The sequence below is a fragment of the Paroedura picta genome, chromosome 4 (assembly GCF_049243985.1).
Source record: "Paroedura picta isolate Pp20150507F chromosome 4, Ppicta_v3.0, whole genome shotgun sequence".
NCBI classification, from domain to species: Eukaryota; Metazoa; Chordata; class Lepidosauria; order Squamata; family Gekkonidae; genus Paroedura; species Paroedura picta.
Genome location: NC_135372.1, coordinates 26,109,132 through 26,131,603, shown reverse-complemented (window position 1 = coordinate 26,131,603; position 22,472 = coordinate 26,109,132). Strand labels below are relative to the sequence as shown.

Here is a 22,472-nt window from a genome sequence, read left to right as displayed (position 1 = left end):
ACTCCACAACTGAACGGTGGGTTCTCCATGAACTGTAGGAAATTGAGACGGGTCACACGCATACCCCACTCAATACTGCCCACTCTGGCTGGTAGCATCTATCTAAGGGTTCATTTTAAGAAAGTCATTCCTAGCGCGGGTGTCCCAGAAATCATTCACCTTACACAAGGGAGATACTCACATAGGTAAGCTTGCAAACGGCATTTGCTTTCACTGCAATGTTATCCTGCTTCAGCTCTTGCTTGATCTCGTCGATGCACTGCGAAATGTACTTCGCCTAAAGGGAGAAATGGAGTGGATGTCAGACTCCTGTTTTGCCAACATTCCCGAAATCCACTATTTCAGAGCAATGTTTCAGTCCTGTAACCAAGACACACCAAAATATTACAAATGCCTCTGTTGAAACATAATAGGATTTATCCTCCATGGTAACTCTCTCTGAGGCACTAAAATGCAGGCCCCCCCCCATCATCACAATAGGCAACTGACTCCATTCTCCATTCAGGCATACCTCTCTGTATCAAGTGCCATTGGAACTTTTGATTGCTCCTAATTAGGGTTGAGCGCTTTGGCGTGGTTTGGCCGCCTTAGCGATCTCCGAAACACAAGGTGGACAGTGCCACGGCGCTGGTCTCCTATGCACCGCCTCAGGCTTCAGTGAGAGGCCACCTCTCTGTTCTCTTTGCAGGTTCAGTACTGGGGTGAGAGGATGGGAGTCAACAGTGGTGCCTGACTTTTGGCAAAGGACTTGAAAGGACTAGCAGAAAAGACCAGTGGCAGGAGTTCAAAAGAGACTAAGAAACCACTTTACCAATCTCTGCAGCATCTTGGTCTTGCTTTGTCCCATAGTTTTACAGCAACTCAGCCAGCTGGATTTAGATCTCCCACCTTTCCAAACCAAGCAGCCTGGGACTTCCCAGCTCCCTGCAGGCCTCGACAGGAAAGCATTATTAACAGGATCCATGTGCTCCAAGTCATGGGACTTCACCGCATCACACTAGAGAAGAGCACGAGGTGCTCACAGAAAGGGCAGAACAAAAGCAAGAAGCAGGCTGTGCTCCACAGGGCAGAAACCAGTTAAAGGAAAGCCAAGCACATGTGCTCAAGGTAGCATTTTCCAAAGAATTCAAAGCAGAGGCACACCTTCTCTTCGAAAGAAGAACCCTGTCTCTTGAGGGTCCCCCACCCCCCTCCTCAATGCTGGCACATGAGTAACCATTCTGGGTAAGCTGACACCAGGAAGCCTTCTCCAAGAGGCTAATGCAGTTATTTCTCTGTGCTTGGAGTGTGAATAATCCAACAACACCCAAGGTAGGAATGTGGCAGAATGTGGTTGATTAGGCTGAAAGAGGCCGAGTAGCTGACATTTACCCACTGAGTTTCAAGCCTGAGTGGAGATCTCTGTTCTTAGTTCAAATGCTATTCCTGCTAAGGCCCTTCCAAGATCACGTTGCATCCCCAGTCATGCAACTCGCTGTTTTTCAAAATGGAAGAGCCAACATGGTGAAGTGAACAGGTGGGCACATGCCTGCCAACAACTGCTTGGCAACAGAGCCAGATGACCTTAGATCAGCCCTTCTTAACTTTTTTACCAATGAGAAACCCCTGAAACATTCTTCAGGCTTCAAGAAACCCCAGAAGGGGTGCAACTGTGCAGAATATGGTTGGGAAGCAGAGCTGTGGATACTCCCATCCAGGGCCCCTCCCCTCCCCTCACTACTAGCCATTCTGGGAGGGGGGGGTGAGTCGACATGACCATATATGGTCATAGCACCCAATAAATGCTTAACAATTTTATAAAATATCTTTAAAATTAATCAGCTCCCACCCATTTGGGAAAGCCTTCCCGGGCAGTCAAGAAACCCAAGGGTTTCATGAAACCCTAGCTGAGAAAGCCTGCCTTAGATCAACCACTGCCTCTCAAGCTAGATACCTTAGGCAGGGGTAGTCAAACTGCAAAGGCTAGCAGAGGCTCATGGGAATTGTAGTCCATGGACATCTGGAGGGCCGCAGTTTGACTACCCCTGCCTTAGAGGGCAAGGATAGAGTCATACACGTGCTGCCCTGAGCTCTTTGAAGGGAAAGAGAAAACTCATAGTCATGAAAGCTTGAAAAGGTCTGCAAAACCATTTTGAGAACAGAATATTTACTCCTTGGTCTTTCCAAGAAGAAACAGGTGTCTTGAACAGCTCTTTATCTAACCAGTTTCCTCCATTCTGATACAAATACAGATAAATTTGGTCAAATGAGAAACTTCTCGCAGCTATGGAGCATTATGAAAAGGAACGGAAAACTTATGCACTCCTTGCAGGAGCATCACTTGGCATAATGTCTTGCGTGGAGCACACAGAAAAGCAAAACTCCACCAAACGCAGAGAACGGTTGCCATAGGAAGCCCCTACCTGCAAACCCATTCAACTGCCTGACGTGCGGGGTGGGAAGGTTGCTAAAAGAACTGCCTAGAACAAAACACGGGTTTCTCTCTTAACACATTGTACCTGCTGTTAAATATTTGATGGCTACACAGCAGCAAGAGAAAACAGATGTCATGCAATCCTTCAGACACATATCTGGTTCACCAGGCCTTGGCAGCTATGACGACACGCTGAGCTACTCTGTTGAACGGACTGCAATTTCCAAGGCTGCAACTGTGCCTGGCAAAGAGCTTTTTCCAACAGCAGCTGCTAGATATTACCATGCAAACTGCAGGGATGGCTAAAAACAAGACAGGTGGGACAAAAACTGAGGCCTCACAACATTTACCTGCAAGTATTTACAAAGTACTTTTTAAATGCAACCTCAAACCTCATTTAAAAAAAAACACACACAAACCAAACCAAGGTTAGCACTCATTCTTTAAAAAACAAAATCGTACCCTGCACTCTTGGAAACAAATGAGAAGAAAAAAATTCAATGGCCAACTTTCTTTAAGTTTTTCTCCTCTTCTGGAAGACAGATAATGAAGGGGCCTGGTGTGCACCCCAGGGAGGCTGCCGACACTTGGGGACAAGTATGAAGGAAAGAACCTAATAAGAGCCACGATCTTAGAAGAGGCTGATGATATGGAACAAGGCAGCTCACCAACTGATTAAGGTTCGCTGGCAGAAGCACTTCCATCCAGAAACATCTTCACAGGTCATATGTACAATCCCAGATCCAAGATCAAGATTTAACCTCTGGAGCCAGGGTACCCAAATGACAGCCTATCATGCTATGAGCCATGCACCATCTCCAGTTGACTGGACTATGGATCAACATTGGGGGAGAGTTGTTTCCAGGTGCATTTCGAAGTGCTGATTCTCATTTTTCAGGTGCTAAAAGACTTAGGGGCAGGACTGCCTCCTCTCATTCTATCTATCTCCCTACTTGCCTCTCCACTACTGTTCTCTGCACCCCTTCCTTCAGATATAAGGCAACTAGCTTCATGTGTCGAATTCCTTGCATCTGGAATTCCTTTCCCCTCGTGGCTCACCCAGTATCTACTTTGCCTTCTTTTTGGTCCCATGCCGAAACACATATTTTCACCCAGGCTTTTAATTAGGAATACTGCCAGTTTTTTAAAATGCTTCTGCGTCATGGATATTTTGCTGTTTATACTCAACAAATTGTTTTTAACAACCCGGTGTTTTAACAGTAAGCCACCTCAATCATGACTCTGAAGGGGTGGCATAGAAACATTCTAAGTAGCTGTAAGGGAAATGTCTACTTCAGCCAGCTTCTGTCAATGGCCTCTGGGAACTGTCTAAAGTTTGTATGGAGCTGTGCACTGGTGTCACGACCCTACACGGGCCCGGCCGCAGAGTCCCTCTTCATTCTCCAGCATGGTAAACACCACGACTCAGGTACTTAACCAAATAAAATCAGAGTCCAGTGGCACCTTTAAGACCAACAAAGATTGATTCAGGGCGTGAGCTTTTGAGTGCAAGCACTCTCCCTCAGACTGTGAACTCCTTACATGACAGGGAATATATAGCAACTTAACCAAAGTTAGTTTACTGAATGAGAGACATATAGACAATCATGCTGTTGAAGGCAACACATAGAACAGAAGGACTGACTGTGACAAAACCCTGAGTTCGGGCTGGGGTGATAGAGGCACAGGCAGGATCCTCCCCCACTTTCCAGATAACACGGGAAGCCATCTCCCATGAAAGAACCTAGTTGGTTGCGAAATCTACAGACAGGCAGGCTGGAGGAGTTTGGCCAGAAGGCCACATCTGAGCTACACTAGCTGTGTTGATCTGCAGTTGCACAATAAAATCAAAGTCCAGTAGCACCTTTAAGACCAACCAAGATTTATTCAAGGCGTGAGCGTTCGGAGTGCAAGCACTAGTTTACCATTTCAAAAGTGCAGGGAGATATATACAAATTCACACTTCCAAGCAGACGGGAGGGGGGAATTTCAGAGGGGAAAGATGAGGCACCTTACAACTGGAGACTTGGGGAAGATGACTGAATGGCTTTTGAAACCTGGATTGCTTTGGGTTTCAATTGCCTGGCTGCCTGCTTGGATTGCCATTGTACCCTCCCTGCCTCGAATCATCACAGCTGGTAGGAAATGCAAGATACAAATATTTTAATAGATAAGCTAAACTACACTGAATGCATCGATTTGAACAGAAGCCAGCTGGAGGAGGTTGTTTAATGTTGGAGCAGATTTTTTCCATGATAAATATAACCCAACTTGACCCATTCCCTTTAGGGCTTTAAGCACCAAAGGAAAAAAAAAAAGATATGCTTTCAATAAAATAAAGCCAGCATGGCATGAAAGGAGAATAAAAAGTACAAAACTTCTTAAGATATGTTACATTCTGGGGGATATTCTACACCAAACCAAATCACAATCAATCTTGGGGCTAGAAAAGCTGCAACGACAAAGCACCATGAATTTCACTGTCAAAATAAAAATAAAAATTTAAAATGCCTCTGGTAGTACACACTACACAGCATGCTTGAAAACAGACTTTGAAATGAGCCAGAATGTTTTGTCTGGACCGATTTGCCTCTCTCCCATTTCCCATATCCAAACAATTCACATCAGTTCTGCTCCTCCGGTAAAGCTGTAATTTTGTTTTCAACCTGAAAAAGCTAATTTTGTATCTAAGACATTTAAAAAACTAACAACCTCTTGTATGCCTTAAGGGAAACACCTAATATTGTTAATTGCCTATGTACACATCTGGAGTATTTTTCTACATCTGGAACACCTCTGTGTGACTCAGGGAGGAGTTGTTAACTGTTTACCAGCTTATTGGGAGGAGCTGTTTCTCTCTACAGCAATCAAAATGCTTCCCTAGAACTTGGAGGGGGGGTTGGGGGGGAGAGGAGAATGGTTTTTGGTACAAAAGAACCCCAATGATAAAAACTAATAGGTTTATATGGTTGTTTTATACCCTGGGTTCTTCTTATTACAAAAAATATTTTTGTAAACGTGGCTGTACTTTGGGGGGGGGGCACTGTTTACTAGTGATGACCGAAGGTGTAAGTAATTCATCTCAGAGGTTGTTTGCCGAGTTCGGAAAGAATCTCAGCATATCAGCTGGTATGAATTCTGGGCAGGGTTATCAAAGTTCATACAGCCAGCCTTTTTCAGCCTTGTTACCTAGTACTGGGAGGAGTGGAGGGAATTGAAAATACTGTATGAACTCAAAAGGAAGACCATCCCCTTAAAAACATTACACAAAAAATATTATTGGGCATCGCCGTAAATTGTGTGCCCACTTTTTTACAAACTCCTCCTTTTTTACAGCTTATTTGTGTGGGGGGGGAAGTCTTACATCTGAGTAAACACTGCATCTTCCGAAAACTGAAATTACATCAAGGACTGAAAGTGGATGGGAAAGAGAAGAGGCAAAGAGGACAAAAAGGTTGAGGCTGAGGCCAACAGCTTCATCAGCAAGAGCAAACATTCTGCCTCTCCCTTCCCAAGTATTTCGATTTCTCCAGCAAAAAAAAAAAAAAAAAAAAAATCTCACTTTGCTCCGTCATGTGAAGCTGTGGAAAGTCAGGTGCAACTTTTCACACATTAAATTTAAAAAAAGCCAAATTCAGTAACAGAGCTACGTCAGTGGGGATCTGAAATGGCAGCTGGTCATGGGGAACTGGGGAGTATAAGGACAGTTTGGAAGAAGGAGCACTCCACTGGTGGAAAGGCCAGAGCTCAACAGCTAAGCACTGTGTTTCTGGCATAGAGTCCCTGGGTTCAGCTCCCAGCATCTCTAGGTAAAGGAACAGAGAGCAGGTGTCAGGAAAACCTTTGGCTACCAGTCAGTACAGACAGATTTGATGCGGCAGAATGAGGACAGAAGCACCAGCAAGGTGAAGGAAAGAGGAGGAAGGCTAGGCAGAGATCACGAACAGTACAGGCATGGCTGATGTGCGAGCATCCAGTAGGTCAATAAAAGGCCTCACAACATTTCACACACATACATGCACACAGAGAGAAGAATTACTCTTTCTTTAGCTGCTGGTGTCCCAATCGCTTTTCATCACACACCATCCTTCTTGTTGAAGAGCAGACCATTCTAACATAAGCTACAGTCTGCCTCTCCATCATGCATCAAAGCTTCTCTAGAGCAGTCTGGGTGGGAAACAGAACCTTGGATACTCACAGGGACGTTTTCCGCACCAGGAATCTGGCCTGGTACAGCGCTTGATTGATCGCAGGACTAATTTCGGCTTCTGGACAATGTCGGTGCCAGTTCGGGGCGGTCCCAGGCTTGGCATGACGCATGCCCTCATTTGCCCTGTGGCAAGGGAACACGGATAAATCTTGGGACTGCCCCAGACCAGCACCTACATCATCCAAAAGCGGAAATTAGCGGGGCTTTGTGGTTGCCCCTTTGAGGAACCGAACTGTGTGGAGGTGAGTTGAAAGCTGTCTACCTGTGGACAAACAGTCGCAATAGCCATTATTTGTCTTCTTAAGGTGGCTGGTTTTAACCCATGAGCCACCATGTCTCATAGGAAGTTCAGAATCACTGTTGTTGAAAGCATTAGGTAAATTCACTTTCTTTCTTCTTCCCCATCTCACAAAGCATTCCAGGTCATATTGTAAGGTCTACTATTTGAAACCCTCCTGGAAGCTAGGATTGTCCCTACAACTTCCTGTGAATATCCAGCATTGGTTAGATGTCTCTGTTCAATTTCCAGACGATCATTCTCATCCAGTCTGGATCTGGACACCAGAAGGGACCCTGGTGAAGTAGGTCTGGCATCTGAGTAAGCTTGAATGGTGGTTTTGCTACCAGTTGTAGCATAGTTAAGAACCAGGGTCTCCTGGGTCAGTATGACGCCACCAAGATGACCGCTGATTTCTGCTGTACAATTTTGTGTAGGAGCGAGGGCATTATAGGGATCAGCAGGAATGCATGAAGCAGCCCTTCTGGCTAGTCTGACGTTGGGGTGTCTATGCTTTTTGCTTTGTATGATAGAATCTGAACATAAATCTGGGTACCTGATTGTTCTCTGCTGATGTTCAGAGGACCATGATTGAGATCCCAAAGCCCTGTGCTATTAACCTGAATGCCTCTGACTTCAGTGATCACACTCCTCCTTGCATGGTCCTGCAGTTTAGCCAGTCTGCCTGTGTATTGAAGATTCACTTGATGTATTCTGTCAATATTGGAAGGAGATACTTTCCCAACCATTCTAGAATCCGGTTCACCTCCTTCAGAAGGCTTTGGATCTGGAACTCCCGTTTGTTGAGCTAAGTTCTGGCTGCTATGCTGTCCATTCTTATCAGCAGGTGATCCACTGCTTGAAGAATTGTATTGCCAGTAAATTGGCTCTCACTTCCAGTAAGTCAATTGGTAGGCTGGCCTCTTCCTTCCTCCAGGTGCCCTGGGCCAGTGGTCCCCAACCTGTGGAAGGCCAGGGCGCCGGGCCGCAGTTCCCTCTCCCCGCCCCCCCCCCCGCAGTAAAAAAACTTCCCAGGCCGCAAGCTTGCGGCCCGGGAAGCTTCTTACTGCGGGGGGGGGGGGGGGAATAAGGGCCGCGCCGCACATCGCGCGATTTGGGCCGCGCAGGTGCGATGCGCGGGCACGCCACGCATGCGCGATATGCGGGCGTGGCCGTCGCCCTGCTGGTCCCCAGCCAAAAATAGGTTGGGGACCACTGCCCTGGGCGGTCCTTCAGTCTAAGACAGCCCCCCCCCAACCTTTCAGACTGTGAATATTTGAATCTGTTGGGACACTGAGCAAAATCTCCCATGGGTGATTGTTTCTTTCACACCACCAGGTGAGATTCTACAACAGAAGGTTCAGCTTGACTGACCTGTTTTGTCCTGCTGTCATGAGGGAATGAAATGGCCTGAGAAATATTTTGTATACCCCTTCCATGCCATGTGCCCCACTGAAGGCCTCTGTATTTGCCACTAATAGGCCCTGCGTGCTTGCCAGAGCCAGCAGTGACATGCTCTTCTTCTTCATCAGCTACCTGATGATCTTCTGTGGAATCTTTTCTCCAGAAGAAAGGGATAGGCTGCCACAATAGCAAACAACCTCCTTGCTGCAGCTGTGGACAACATGGCCCTGGAATTAAATATTATGGGTGTACAGTATTAAATAAATACGGGTGCGGATGGACAAACTCTAACGGAAGATGCAGCGAAAGCAGAAAGGCTTAGTGCCTATTTTACATCTGTTTTTTCCCCACAGGTCAAAGGGTTTAAGCACATCTAGAGATGGCAGTAGCCAAAGGATATTGTTTGGGTGGCAGGTTAACATGGATAGAGAGGTTGTCGAGAGGCATTTAGCTGCACTGGATGAGTTCAAATCCCCTGGGCCGGATGAAATGCATCCGAGAGTGCTCAAAGAACTTTCAAGAGAACTTGCACAGCCCTTGTCCATCATCTTCGGGACCTCTTTAAGGACTGGAGATGTCTCGGAGGACTGGAAGAGAGCAAATGTTATTCCGATCTTCAAAAAAGGGAGGAAGGATGACCCGGGAAACTACAGACCAGTGAGTCTGACCTCTGTTGTGGGGAAGAAAATGGAGCAGATATTAAAGGGAGGAATCTGCAAGCATCTGGAGGACAATTTGGTGATCCCAGGAAGTCAGCATGGATTTGTCTCCAACAGGTCCTGCCAGACCAACCTGGTTTCCTTTTTTGACCAAATAACAGGTTTGCTGGATCGTGGAAATTTGGTTGATGTCGTTTACTCGGATTTTAGTAAAGCTTTTGATAAGGTTCCCCATGATGTTCTGATGGATAAGTTGAAGGACTGCAATCTGGATTTTCAGATAGTTAGGTGGATAGGGAATTGGTTAGAGAAATGCACTCAAAGAGTTGTTGTCAATGGTGTTTCATCAGACTGGAGAGAGGTGAGTAGCGGGGTACCTCAGGGCTTGGTGCTTGGCCCGGTACTTTTTAACATATTTATTAATGATCTGAGCCTCTTGTGGCGCAGAGTGGTAAGGCAGCCGTCTGGAAGCTTTGCCCATGAGGCCGGGAGTTCAATCCCAGCAGCCAGCTCAAGGTTGACTCAGCCTTCCATCCTTCCGAAGTCGGTAAAATGAGTACCCAGCTTGCTTGCTGGGGGGTAAACGGTAATGACTTGGGAAGGCACTGGCAAACCACCCCGTATTGAGTCTGCCATGAAAACGCTAGAGGGCGTCACCCCAAGGGGCAGATATGACTCGGTGCTTGCACAGGGGATACCTTTACCTTTTACCTTTTTATTAATGATCTAGATGAGGGGGTGGAGGGACTACTCATCAAATTTGCAGATGACACCAAATTGGGAGGACTGGCAAATACTCCAGAAGATAGAGACAGAGTTCAACGAGATCTGAACACAATGATGATCTGGGGCCAAGGGACCAAGACCTATGAAGATAGGTTGAGGGGCTGGGGATTGTTCAGCCTGGAGAAAAGGAGGTTGAGAGGGGACATGATAGCCCTCTTTAAGTATTTGAAAGGTTGTCACTTGGAGGAGGGCAGGATGCTGTTTCTGTTGGCTGCAGAGGAGAGGACATGCAGTAATGGGTTTAAACTACAAGTACAACTATATAGGCTACATATCAGGGGAAAATTTCACAGTCAGAGTAGTTCAGCCGTGGAATAGGCTGCCTAAGGAGGTGGTGAACTCCCCCTCACTGGCAGTCTTCAAGCAAAGGTTGGATACACACTTTTCTTAGATGCTTTAAGATGCTTAGGGCTGATCCTGCATTGAGCAGGGGGTTGGACTAGATGGCCCTTCCAACTCTATGATTCTATGATTATGCTCTCCAGAGTCTCATCTGCTGTGAAGGAAGCAGTCTTTAAGAGTCTATTGACTTCTTCAAGAACCCTGGTGTTGTCAGCTGGCAACAGCTGTATCAGTTTTCTTGTCCACATGATGGCTGCCCTGTTCTGTTCACAATAGAAGCTATTGTTATCGCTCTTACCGTCATCATCATTGCCTCATGCGTTCTACGGAATGCCATCTCAGTTTCCTTATCTATTGACTTCTAATGTTTCCCTCTCCATCCTCAGAAACTACACCTGGAGAGTGGATGGCCACAACAGGAGCATCGATGGCAGAGACCTGAAGTAGTACTTCACCATATTTGTGAAGACTGTAAAGACTTTTAATAAACAAAGGAAATCGCTTGTTAATTAAAATTAGTTTTTAAAAATTGTGTTTTCATTTTTTGGAAAAACAGAGGGGGTACAGTATTTGGGGCAGCCTCTGTAGTACGGAAGAATTCCTCTACGTCCACAACTGCCCTGGTCTTTCTAGTTTGTCTTGTCTGGGGATCAGGTTCCTCAGATTGTTTTAAATTGATTGCTGCCATGGCTATGGCTAACATGTATTGGTAATCATCCTGTTTAAGGAACCTACCAGGCCTATCTGGAACACATCCTCCTCAGTGATTTCTCCATCTGCAAAACTCTGAATCATCTTAAGGGTTTTGTGCACTATCAGAGGAGTCATAATGCACGGATGCACAAGATCCCCTCTTCCTGGCAGTTTGTGGGCCAATTATGGGAACACTCGGGGCCATAGCCAATATTATACTCTTGCCCATAAGGGTTAGTTGAGTGACGTGGGGATCCTCCCCCTTCAGAAATGGGACCCATATTCTGACAAAAAGCCCAATTTCTTGTCTCATGGCTTTACAAAAAAAAAATAACATTCCATCACTTAAGGGGTTTTACTCCCCCTGGCTCATGTGAACCCTGGAAGGATTGTCCATGGTGTCTCTGGGAGTTTCAGCAATCCTAGGCACTGTATTCTGCTGCTGATCAGGAGTCTTATCTCCTTCCTGATCTTCTGAGCTCCTTTTAATGGCTGCCATATTGGTCTGGCCTTTTTTCATAAGCTCTGGTAGAAGCTGAGCTGCCCTTACCAGTGGCAGTAAGAGCTGAATTTTAGCGGGCTTTCTTCACCTCAGTCAGAGCGGCCCTGCATGGGGCGGTTCTCACCGGGCCCGTTGTCTCTCTTTCTGGGCCCCCCCAAGGATACCTCCAGTTCATCTGATGAGAGGAAGTCTTCAGTTTCCTTGTAGGAAGCCATCTGGCTGATCTGTACTCCGCCATGGCTTCTGATGATCCAAAATGGCTGCCGGGGCTTAAAGACACACCTAGACGTGCGCTTGTTCGACCCCAGCAGCCGGCTCAAGGTTGACTCAGCCTTCCATCCTTCCGAGGTCGGTAAAATGAGTACCCAGCTTGCTGCTGGGGGGTAAACGGTCATGACTGGGGAAGGCACTGGCAAACCACCCCGTATTGAGTCTGCCATGAAAACGCTAGAGGGCGTCACCCCAAGGGTCAGACATGACTCGGTGCTTGCACAGGGGATACCTTTACCTTTTAGACATGCGCTTGTGCTTCCTACTACCTGTGCTCTCTTTTCCACCTCCTCTGCGGTTGTCTGGCACCAGAAAGGGCAGAAAAACGGATTGAAAAGGTAAGGGAGGGGGGGGGTTGAGGAGAGGTGCGAGAAGAAATAGGATCAAAGGGTTTTTAGAAAAAGGCAAGAAAGGTAGCAGAAAGTACTAGTTATGCTGCTTTCCCTTTCAAGGCAGGGGAAAGACTTGGGAATGAGACACATCACAGGAAGTGAGGATGATTTAATTAACACCTGCCTCCCTGAGAAGCTGAAGCGAAAACCCATCCTTGCAGATGTCCTCTGATCCAGGGGGAGAATTGAGAGCCCCCCTCCATATCCCGCAGCACAAAGGTGATGTCTACTGATGAGAAGGAATTAAGTTTGTAGTGTCTGATGATGATCAAGACTGAAGACCAAATCTTGCATGCCTTGCATGTTTTCTCCATGGAAGCTTGATGATCAAAGGCTGCAGTAGTGGCTGTATTTCTCACTGAGTGGATCGTGATCCTAGCTGGAATATCCCTTTCATTGCAGGCATGGGAGATGCACTACTATATGACTTAGTTAATGGCTGATCTGGACAGCATCTACCCTTATTTGGGGCTATTAACAAAATAAGAGTACATCTCTGATGGATTCTGCATACTGGGGGGAAGGCAAGGTTCTAAGGGCCCTCCATAAGTCTGAGAAGTGCCACTCTTTTTGGGGAGGCTAAATATGCAGGCAGAAGAAAGGGGGGTTAATCTCCTGACTTTGTGAAAAGCTGAGTTCATCTGGATGACAAAGTGGGTTTATGGCCTGAAGACCACCTTGTCCTTGTAGATTCCTAGTTTTGACAGCTGAAATCACTGCCATGAGAGAGTTTTTGTGCACAGCCATTATAGTCATAAAACACAAAAGTAGAATTAATGAAAGCCTAAAGACCCATATACATTCTCCATGATGGCAATCTGTGGATCACAGTAGGGCTGATTGGGGTATCCTCTTGGAGAAAGTAGAAGATATAAGTATTGCTGGTCAAGAGACCAGGAACCTACATAAGGTAGGATTGGGGTGACAGCTGCTACCAGGCAACCAATATTTGCAGATACTGATGAAAACACTCTGAATGAGAACCAATCGATGGCCTAGGTCAATGGTAAGAGTTCTGACATGTTTGCACTGGTGATGCCTCAAAAAGATTCTTTTCCATGAAGTATTGTAGATGTATGTTGTCAAGGCCCTCCTGGAGGCCATGATGGTCTTCACAACCTTTGAGGAGTAACTGAGTTTCAGGAGCTCATTCCTTTCAAGAGCCACATGGTCAGATGGAGCCACTTGGGTGCCAAACTGGCTCCTGATGCCATATATCTGGATTCACATAAATCTCCCAGAGCCAGTTCCACCAAGGATGGAAACCATGTCCTGCAGGGCTGATATAGAGCCACACCTCCTTCAGCTTCTGATGTAGCTTCCATAGTTTGGGATCACCGGGAAGGGCATACAGTAGGACCTTGGGCCGAGAGGTTAAAGCATCCACTCATTTAGACTCAGGGAGATGTGATCTGGAGAAAAATCTCAGTTCTTAATGATTAGATGCCACAGCAACAGGGTCACTTCAGTCAATCCAAATCTGGATGTGATTACTAAGAAGATCTTTCATTTGATGGGCTGTTTTCATTGATGTTCTGTCTGCTCAGCAAGTCTGGATATTCAAGAGTCCCCAGATGTGTTCTGAGATGTGTGTTTGTTCAGAAGAGGGATGATTTGGACCTCCGCATATAATGGGATTCTTTGTTGATAAAAGAACCACTGAATTGGTCCAGCAGGTGATCAACCCCATGGAACTATCCCAGTGCAGGAGATTATTAGGCCCTGAAACTGTGCCAGGGACATCAGCTGGCTACTAGTCTTGGCTCTGGCCAGAACTCAAAAATCCTGGACGTCTTAACTGCTTGGAGGGAGGGGGAACATCCATATTCAGGCATGGGCTATGATCATGCTGAGGTGTTTTAGCTCATGTGATGGGGGTAAGACTGTTCTTTTCCTAGTTTACAATGAAGTCATGGAATTCCAGGAACTGAATGGTTCTAAGGGAGTCCCTGATTGCTAGCTCCCAAGTGAGAGAACAGAACAGGATGTCATTGCATAAGGAAGAATTTAGTTTCTTTGCTGGCCCACTAGAACTGCAAAGACCTTGGACAAGCCTCAAGGAGCTGGTGCTCAGTCTAAAGGCCTAAGCTGGAGGCAACCTGGAGAAAAATGCAATGTCCTAGAAGAATGGGAATATGAAGCAGGTTTCTGTGAGATTGGTGGGGGTCTGATGGATCATAGGGTCTCTACACAGAAGTGACCTGTTCACATATTTTGGGTCAAGATTGGCTCTCCAGTTTTCTTGGGCACCGAGAAAACCACAATTCCTCAGCTATGCTTGCAGCAGGAGATAATTCTCCCCACTCCAGGATGGAGGGCTGTTTTTTTCTCTCTCGTGCGTGCTTTTTTTTTTTTTTTTTTTTGAGAGAGAGAGAGATCCGGGACACTGAAGGAGGCAGCCTGAGGAAACTGCTAAACTTTATGGCATAGCCAGAATAGAGAGCTTGCTGAATCCTGCGGGCTGGTTGAGGCTGAAACCAACCAGCCTCAGGAGCGTCTCTAGCATCATGGTTTCCTTGCTTGGCCAGTCAATTAGGCTTATTGTATCTGAAAAGCTGGGATGATCAATTTGCACTGGGGCCTCCTAAAAGGGGCCTCCAGCTGCTTGATCACTTTGCCCTCCTTTGATATGGTCTAATCCAGAATAAGATGTGATGGGAATGAAAGAAATAAGAGGGAAAGGATTGCCTATCATGGACTATTGGGCATGGCTCTCTTACTTCTAGTTTCCACCAGGATCTTGTTGAGGCAGTCCCAAACAGCCCTCCATCGTGGAGTGGGTAGACTATTATTACTCTAGGGGGTGCTTTGGTGTTTTCCCGAAATTATGAGTATTTTCAACCAGATATAAATTGGGGTATTTATTTGGCTACCCAGAACAAGATTTTTTGGAGGCCACTGAATAGCTAAAGTAAAAAGTTGTTTAAAGAGACCCTTTAAACATCTTCAGACTGAAGGTGCTGCTTGCAGAAGGCATTTTAAAAGATTGTTTCCTTTAAATCCCCTTTCCTCCTTCCACTGAAAGCAATGAAGGACCTTCTTTGGGGGCTTATAGAAGTGGACCTCCAGTCCAATCTTTTTATGGGGGGGGGGGGTTGAAGGAAGGTTCCAGCAGTTATGCAGGAAATTTGGTACCTCTTTACCTTAAACAAAACAAAAAACAGCCCCCAGAGTCCCAGTTACCCCTGGATCAATTCTCCATTATACCTTATACCACTGACTACAATGGACATCATAGGGCATAATAATGCTAGAAAAACTCAGGAATCCCAGATATTTACTGAATGTAAATACTATAATGGGAATTGGGAATATCAGGAACACCAATACTTTTCAAGTTCAACATACCCAAACCCCAACACACCCCAATTCTGGACTTTGAATGAGGATCCGTTTACCATGCTCAAAGCCACCAAGTACACCTAGCCATTGAGCCATCAAGATGGAGCAAGATGCAAAAGTCACTGTGTGGAGGGAGCTGTCTGCTAGGAAGGTAACTACCTTGGAAACATGTCCTCTGTTGCTTTTTGGATGGTGCTGGGAGTGCTCCGGACCAACTTCAGGGCAGTATAAAATCACTTTAGAAGCATAGCAAGTACTCGAAGGCAGAAAGAAAAATGAGCCAGAGTGACTCCCATCCAGGGGACAAGAAGCTGAAAAGTTTAGTGCTGTCTCCCTGAGCAATGGGTGGGAATCAATCAGGCCAAGATGTGAGAATGCCACTTCTCGTTAATCACAAGAAGAACTTAAGTTATTTGCACATCTTGCCAGAAGTAGGGAAAACAGTGCAAGAACATCATTAGTCCATGATAACCTACTTTACACAGTTGACTGCAAAGTTGAAACACTTTGTGACACAATTTTTCTTCTCTTCAGAATCAGTATTGGTATGGCCCTCTTTTTGGCTCTACAAGTTTTACCAAAATAAAACCAGAGTCCAGTAGCACCTTTAAGAACAAAGATTTATTCAAGGCGTGAGCTTTCAAGTGCAAGCACTCTTCGTCAGACTAAGAACTGACCATCATAACACAGTTTACTAATGTAACAGGATTAACTTTTGCTTATATATTCCGTCTGTTATGACAGTCAGTTCTTAGTCTAACAAAGAGTGCTTGCACTCGAAAGCTCACGCCTTGAATAAATCTTTGTTGGTCTGAAAGGTGCTACTGGACTCTGATTTTATTGTGCTGCTTCAGACCAACACGGCTACCAAGTTTTACCAAAGTAGATTACATTCAGAGAACTAAGTTATAGAACCTCTATCTTTAAAAAAACACACACAATGAAAGTAAAGATTTCTAGGGTGAATTCTGCTGCTGTTGGGGAAACTGAAATATGTGTAATGCCTACTTTTCTATCAAACCTACCCCCTCCACCTTTACTGATTTAACAGATAATTTTGCATCAGAGCACTTCAAATATAGTAGAGAAGATATATTTCTGTTATACCTCTGCATACCTCAGAGCCGGGGTAGTCAACCTGTGGTCCTCCAGATGTTCATGAACTACAATTCCCATGAGCCCTTGCCAGCAAATGCTGGCAGGGGCTCATGGGAATTGTAGTCCATGGACATCTGGAGGACCACAGGTTGACTATCCCTGCCTCAGAGCTCTGGGCTTGCCTCCTTCAAAACGAGCAGCATGTGCCGATCAGTGAACGACCAGCACATCCCAAACAGTACATCGCTAAGGAAGAGTATGTTTGCTTTCTATTAATTATTGAACTTGCATCCTGTTCTTTTTATCAGAGTCTCTACAGCAGCTCTCAGCAATGCAGAAAACAAGAGGTTCCATTTTAAACATACCTTTCAATACAATAAAAAAGTAAACTGAAGAGATCCACGCGATGCACATGGGAAAAAGAGGCAAACAAGATGGAAGCGAAGAACTTTAATACTCGAAAACACTTTAATCCTCGGAAGCAAACACAAAGAAATAAAACCTAAAAAACAAACAAAAATAAACCCAGAGAGCGCATTTTGCTTCTCTGAACATGGGAAATGGGAAACTGGGAAATGTTATGTGGATGCAGCTAGGAGGCACAACAGTTCTTCACTTGTCTCCCCTGCACAGTAAGCTTTTGCAGTGGTATAAGTGAAGTGCATTTCAGCTTCTATTTCAGTTCAAGAACACTGTTCAGTGCCTATCAGGAAAGCCCCCCAATAGATCCAAAGAACTACCTTGTACACAGTCAAAAGTACCCCCACCTTTCATGGATGTGGTTCCTTGCACAGAGCTTCTATCCCGAGCCCACTGGTTCAACATCCAGAGAATGGTGATTGATCTAGGGGAGTAGGCTGGTCAGCTCACAAGCATTACCTTGCTATTGTTGTTAGTTGCAAAGTTGTGTCCGACCCATCGCAACCCCATGGACAATGATCCTCTAGGCCTTCCTGTCCTCTACCATTTCCCGGAGTCCATTTAAGCTCGCACGTAATGCTTCAGTGACTCCATCCAGCCACCTCATTCTCTGTCGTCCCCTTCTTCCTTTGCCATCAATCGCTCCCAGCATTAGGCCTTCTCCAGGGAGTCCTTCCTTCTCATGAGGTGGCCAAAGTAAGCATTACCTACTCACATGTAATTTTTGTTGCAATCCAATGGCTTAGAATAGGGATTCTCAACCGGGGCTCCATGGAACCCCAATGTTCTGCAACAGCTCCCCAGGTGTTCCGTGGTCTTTTCCAGAACACTTTGGGTGGCCACTGATGTCACTGGAGCCCACTTATAAGTAGCTCATGTGTGTTAGCAGAACAAGTTGAAAAAGGCTGGCTTAGAAAGTACCTCCTTCCTAATTAACAAATGTTAATTTCTATACTGTTTAAAAGAGCCTCTTGTGGCACAGAGTGGTAAGCAGCAGAAATGCTGTCTGAAGCCATCTGTCCATGAGGTTGGGAGGTCAATCCCAGCAGCCGGCTCAAGGTTGACTCAGCCTTCCATCCTTCCGAGGTGGGTAAAATGAGTGCCCAGCTTGCTGGGGGGTAAACGGTAATGACTGGGGAAGCCACTGGCAAACCGCCCCATATTGAGTCTGCCATGAAAACACTGGAGGTTGTCACCCCAAGGGTCAGACATCACTCGGTGCTTGCACAGGGGATACCTTTTACTTCATAGTGTTTAGAAACAATGCACTAGCCCACAAGAGGACACAGATTGTCTAAAAACAATAAGAACAGGGAAGAAAGCAAGAAAGTGATAAGGTGGTTAGGGCATGCAGGCTTCCCTTCTTGATGGCCTGGACATTACTATTACTTACCACACGTTTATGTGGAAGGTTGTATTGTTCAGACATCTGTGTGCTTAAAATGCTGATGCAATACCCATATTCTGGGTGGGAGCATGGGCACATGAGACAGTTATGCCTTAGGGAAGCAGGACACACAATCTCAAGGGAAATGGACCCCACAACCAAGATGCTTGGTGTAGTTGTGTTATCACCAACTGCCTTGAGCGGCTGCGCTAGCATACAATAATTGTGTTATCATGGCAACCGCTTCAAGGACAGGGCCACATAGTAGTGGATCATAGCAGGGCTCCAAAGACATTCTGGAAGGATCAGATCAGCCACAGGGTGATCAAGAGAAAACACTCTTCTCACTAAGGAGAGACTGCTTGGTATTCTTGCAAGCTAATTATCCTGATGCCTCCAGTCCTCTTATTCAGCTGGTTAATAATACAACAGATTATATCATGTACTGACAAGATCTGAAATGTTTAAAATTTGCCAGTAAATACTGTTTCCAGGCTGCAGAATTCAAGCAGTTCAATATGAATTAATTTGTTTATAGCTGTGTTCTTAAAGCAACAGTATTTCGCCACAATCTGTAACAGTCAGTATACTTCAAAAAAGTTAAACCAGATGACAAAATTCAGTTCCTCTCCCCACTCCCTGGATTCTTGCAGCTTCTTTATTCCCCACCACCAACTCCTGACCACATTTCAGCAGAAGTTCCTTTTTGGGTGGACAATCTAAACACTTCTCTTTTGTTCCTCCCTTCAACAGGCTTTCCAAGGTTGCTTACAAAGAGGAAGCTAAAAACCCATCTTCATTGCAACAAAGCAATCTCTTGTTCGGGTTTTAACAATGACAAGAACCAGGGAAGATTTAACCTCCAAAATACAACATGACCCACATCTGGAGGGGGCGATCTTCATGAAAGTAAGAGAAGGCATCTTAAACTAAACCCCGGATCACTAGTGTCATGGAGAAGTGAGCGGCATGCACGGTTGCGTACAGGAGCGGGAGGGCAACCCCCATCAGCCCATGCAGAGCTTGGAGTGGTAGCGTCCCCTCCGGCATGCCAGGCACGCTCCTGGCCCCAAGTAAAGGTGGGCAGCCAGCAGCTGCAGAAAGTGTTGGTGGGCGTGCCCTGAATGCTCACTGGGGCCCCCAGTCCTGCAGCTGAGGCCCGGAGGGCCGTGGGGATGCCAGGGCAAAATGGGGGTGGGCTACTAATGGCTGCCCTAGAGGGCCAAGAGTGTGTTGGGGTTGGGGTGGAGAGCCTGGGCAGCCTGCTGCTGGCAGCCCCAGAACAGAGGAGGTCTACAGGGGTGGCAGGGCCGGGAGGGCATGGAGGTCAGCAGCATCAGAGGCTGGACCCTAGTACACACAAGGGGTGAGTAGATGAGGCAGGTGGGTGCCAGAGGCCCTGGTAGCACTGAGGGGCGGGCGGAGGAAGTAGGCAGGCTTCCAAGACCCTGGTAGTAGTGAGGGGACCACCATTGACACAGCTTTAGCAGAGAAGGCAGACAGCCCTCCGAGGCCACAGGAGCCACGAGGAGGCAGGAGTGGCCTCAGTGGCATGCAGGCCCTCTGACTGGTCCTCAGGTGGTGCACCCTCACACCCAAAGGCCAATCAGAGGCCCGGGACATTGTTGGAAGTACCCTTTGTATTTTAAAATTACATATATTTCCAGCAATTGCCTTTACTGGAGAACCTCACCCCCCCAGTTCTCATCCCTCCTGTGTTTACCACAGAAGTAGTGGAGCTAATGGGAAGGCTTGTCAGAGAAGTTTTTGCAAAACCTCGAGGATGTACTTTTTGCCTTCCCATGACCCCTAATCCCTAATGGACTGAGAATAGCACCAGTTGCTAGTGGGCAGGATAAGGGCCCTGGACACCCCTGGTTCAGAGCACTGGAGTAAGATTTGAAAGATCATGAAGCTTAGATTGTTACTATTAGTGTCTTATTTATGTCCTAACCTACCTCAGAAATGTAGAAAGGAGAGTCACGTATATGGCTTTAAGCTCTTCAGAAGCAATCAATTCACTGCTAGCAATCAATTGCTTTCCTTTGTGTTTTAAGTAAAAAATAACATTGTTAATTGAGTTTGCCTTTCTTTTTTATAAAGTTTATATTTATGGTACCTGGCATTTTTACCGCACACATAACCTACCCTGACAAACTGACATTTAAGTCAGATCTGGCCCTTGTAGCAAATGACTAAACGCAGCACTATAAAGAAATAATTAAACACTACACTCACTGACTCATTATTATAAAAGCAGCAGTGATAAGAGTTCTTTGGAAGCTCTGAAACACCATGCAAATACAATTATACTTAATGCCATGGACATAAAATCCTAAGAATTGCCAACTGTGGTGACACATTCACTCTCTCTCAGACCCTTAATGTCTATAATTAATACAATCATACCACTACTAACCATTATAAGGACATTTATGTACACCTTCAGACTCTGGTGCCTTACAAATACTATGATAACAAATAGTGAGAGGTTCGTGCTTCTACATCACCTACACAGTTACTTTAGTTGCACTGACATTTGGCCTTAAAGACGCTTGACACCCTATTAGAACCTCTGTTATTATAAGAACTGGAAAAACGTTTGGGGATTCTAAATACATGAAAAACATGCTATTGAAACATTTGATATCAGTACCCTTCTGCCAAAGAGATATACCACAGTAACATTTGCTTCTGGGACCTGAGCATACCACAGAAACACTACTGCAACTATTTAGCATTTATTTGAAGCTTCCTCACCCAGCCTGTCCACACAGATATGATATGGCTTCCTCTGATAATGGCAGCAGCCAGTATTTGTGCAGCATGGCAGGGATTGAAAAGCACAATAGAAATGCCTTATTATTATTATATTTATTACATTTATATGCTGCTTTTGTCCCAGCCAGCTTTCAGTGGTTCACTACAGTTACTAGTATTTAAAACATACCCCCCCCCAATCCTACAGATATCTGCAACATATGGTATTAACAAAAGCGGCTATTAGAGATTCAATAAGCACCTTGTTAGAACCATTCTATCTGAAGCTTCAGTTGTACCACCTACATGTGACAGCTAAGAATACTTGCCATTTACCAAGTATTTCAGGGACCTATAAAAATGGGAGTATTTACTATGCATCCATTTAAATTACTTCTTGTTCCACATCTTCATACTGATAGGAATGTTACTAGCTTCACTTACAATCCAGCTTTCTCAACTGGGTTTCAGGGTGGATTTCAAATCTGCAAAGAAGTATTCAACCAAGCAAGAAACTAATTACAAAACAGCAAAGATTTCTGACACTTGCTGAACACACGGTACAGGAGTAGCGGTACCAGAGGTTTCGGAAACAACCTTCAGAGATTGTACCGCTTACTATTCCCAGCCGATAATATATGGGTAGCTGTGTTGGTCTGAAGCAGCAGAACAAAGTCTGAGTCCAATGGTACCTTTAAGACCAACAAAGCTTTATCCAAGGTGTGAGCTTTTGTGCGCATGCACATTTCCCCAGACAATGGAACAGAACTCATCAGAGTACATATATAAGGAGAAATTAATAGTAAATTAGTACCATGAAAATATCCAACAAATATGAAGGTGCCTAGAAGTCGAATCAAGTGCCTGGCTAGAACAACAAGCTTCTTTTAGTTGGTTCTCTTTGGATTCAATTCCAGTACAAAAAAAAAAAAAAAAGGCCTGCTACTAGCCCCATCCATATCCACACCTGCATGGAGACATCCCCACTAGTGACAGGCCATGCCGAGTTAGGTCTCCTGTCCTAAAACCAGATGATTATATCTTTAAAGTTCTAAATTACATTACATGGACCCCTGGAAGTCCATGACCTTTTCCCTTCTGCCTTAATGGACCCGGCCACAAGTGGCTGCTTCCTTGGCTCCCCCTTCACCCCAATGAGTGTGAATTAGTTCGCTCCTAGTTTTTGCATGTGGGAGGAGGTGGAGGCTGCACACCTACTCCCACCTTAAACTGCATTCTGTCTCTCCCCTTTTAGTCCTCCTTGAGCCCGCCTGTTAACACGGGCGAGGTCACCTCCAGTGACATGTAAGTTCTGGGGTGAGTGGCAGGGAGGCCTGGACAGCTGACATCATTTCTGGGGCTCTTTGAAGCCTAAAAACTTATTTCAGAGGCTCCTCCCCGGTAAAAAGTTGCATTACATACTAGCATTCATTACAACACATTACAATCCACTAAAGCGTGGCCAAACTGTGGCTCTCCAGGTGTCCGTGGACTACAATTACCAGGAGCCCCAATAA

The 22,472-nt window shown here is 45.6% G+C and overlaps 1 protein-coding gene across 3 annotated transcripts in view; it reads right to left on the bottom strand.

Moving 5' to 3' along the window:
• The window catches only part of AP3D1 (adaptor related protein complex 3 subunit delta 1), a 70,135-nt gene that overhangs the window by 46,872 nt on the left and 791 nt on the right, over nucleotides 1–22,472 (bottom strand). For 2 of the 3 annotated variants that reach the window (XM_077332011.1, XM_077332012.1), the window contains exon 2: nucleotides 182–277. In XM_077332011.1, coding sequence (XP_077188126.1) covers nucleotides 182–277 — 96 coding nt within the window. Of the gene's footprint in view, nucleotides 1–181; nucleotides 278–7,456; nucleotides 7,604–22,472 lie in introns of those variants that run through there. The other variant, XM_077332013.1, reaches the window with a different exon arrangement.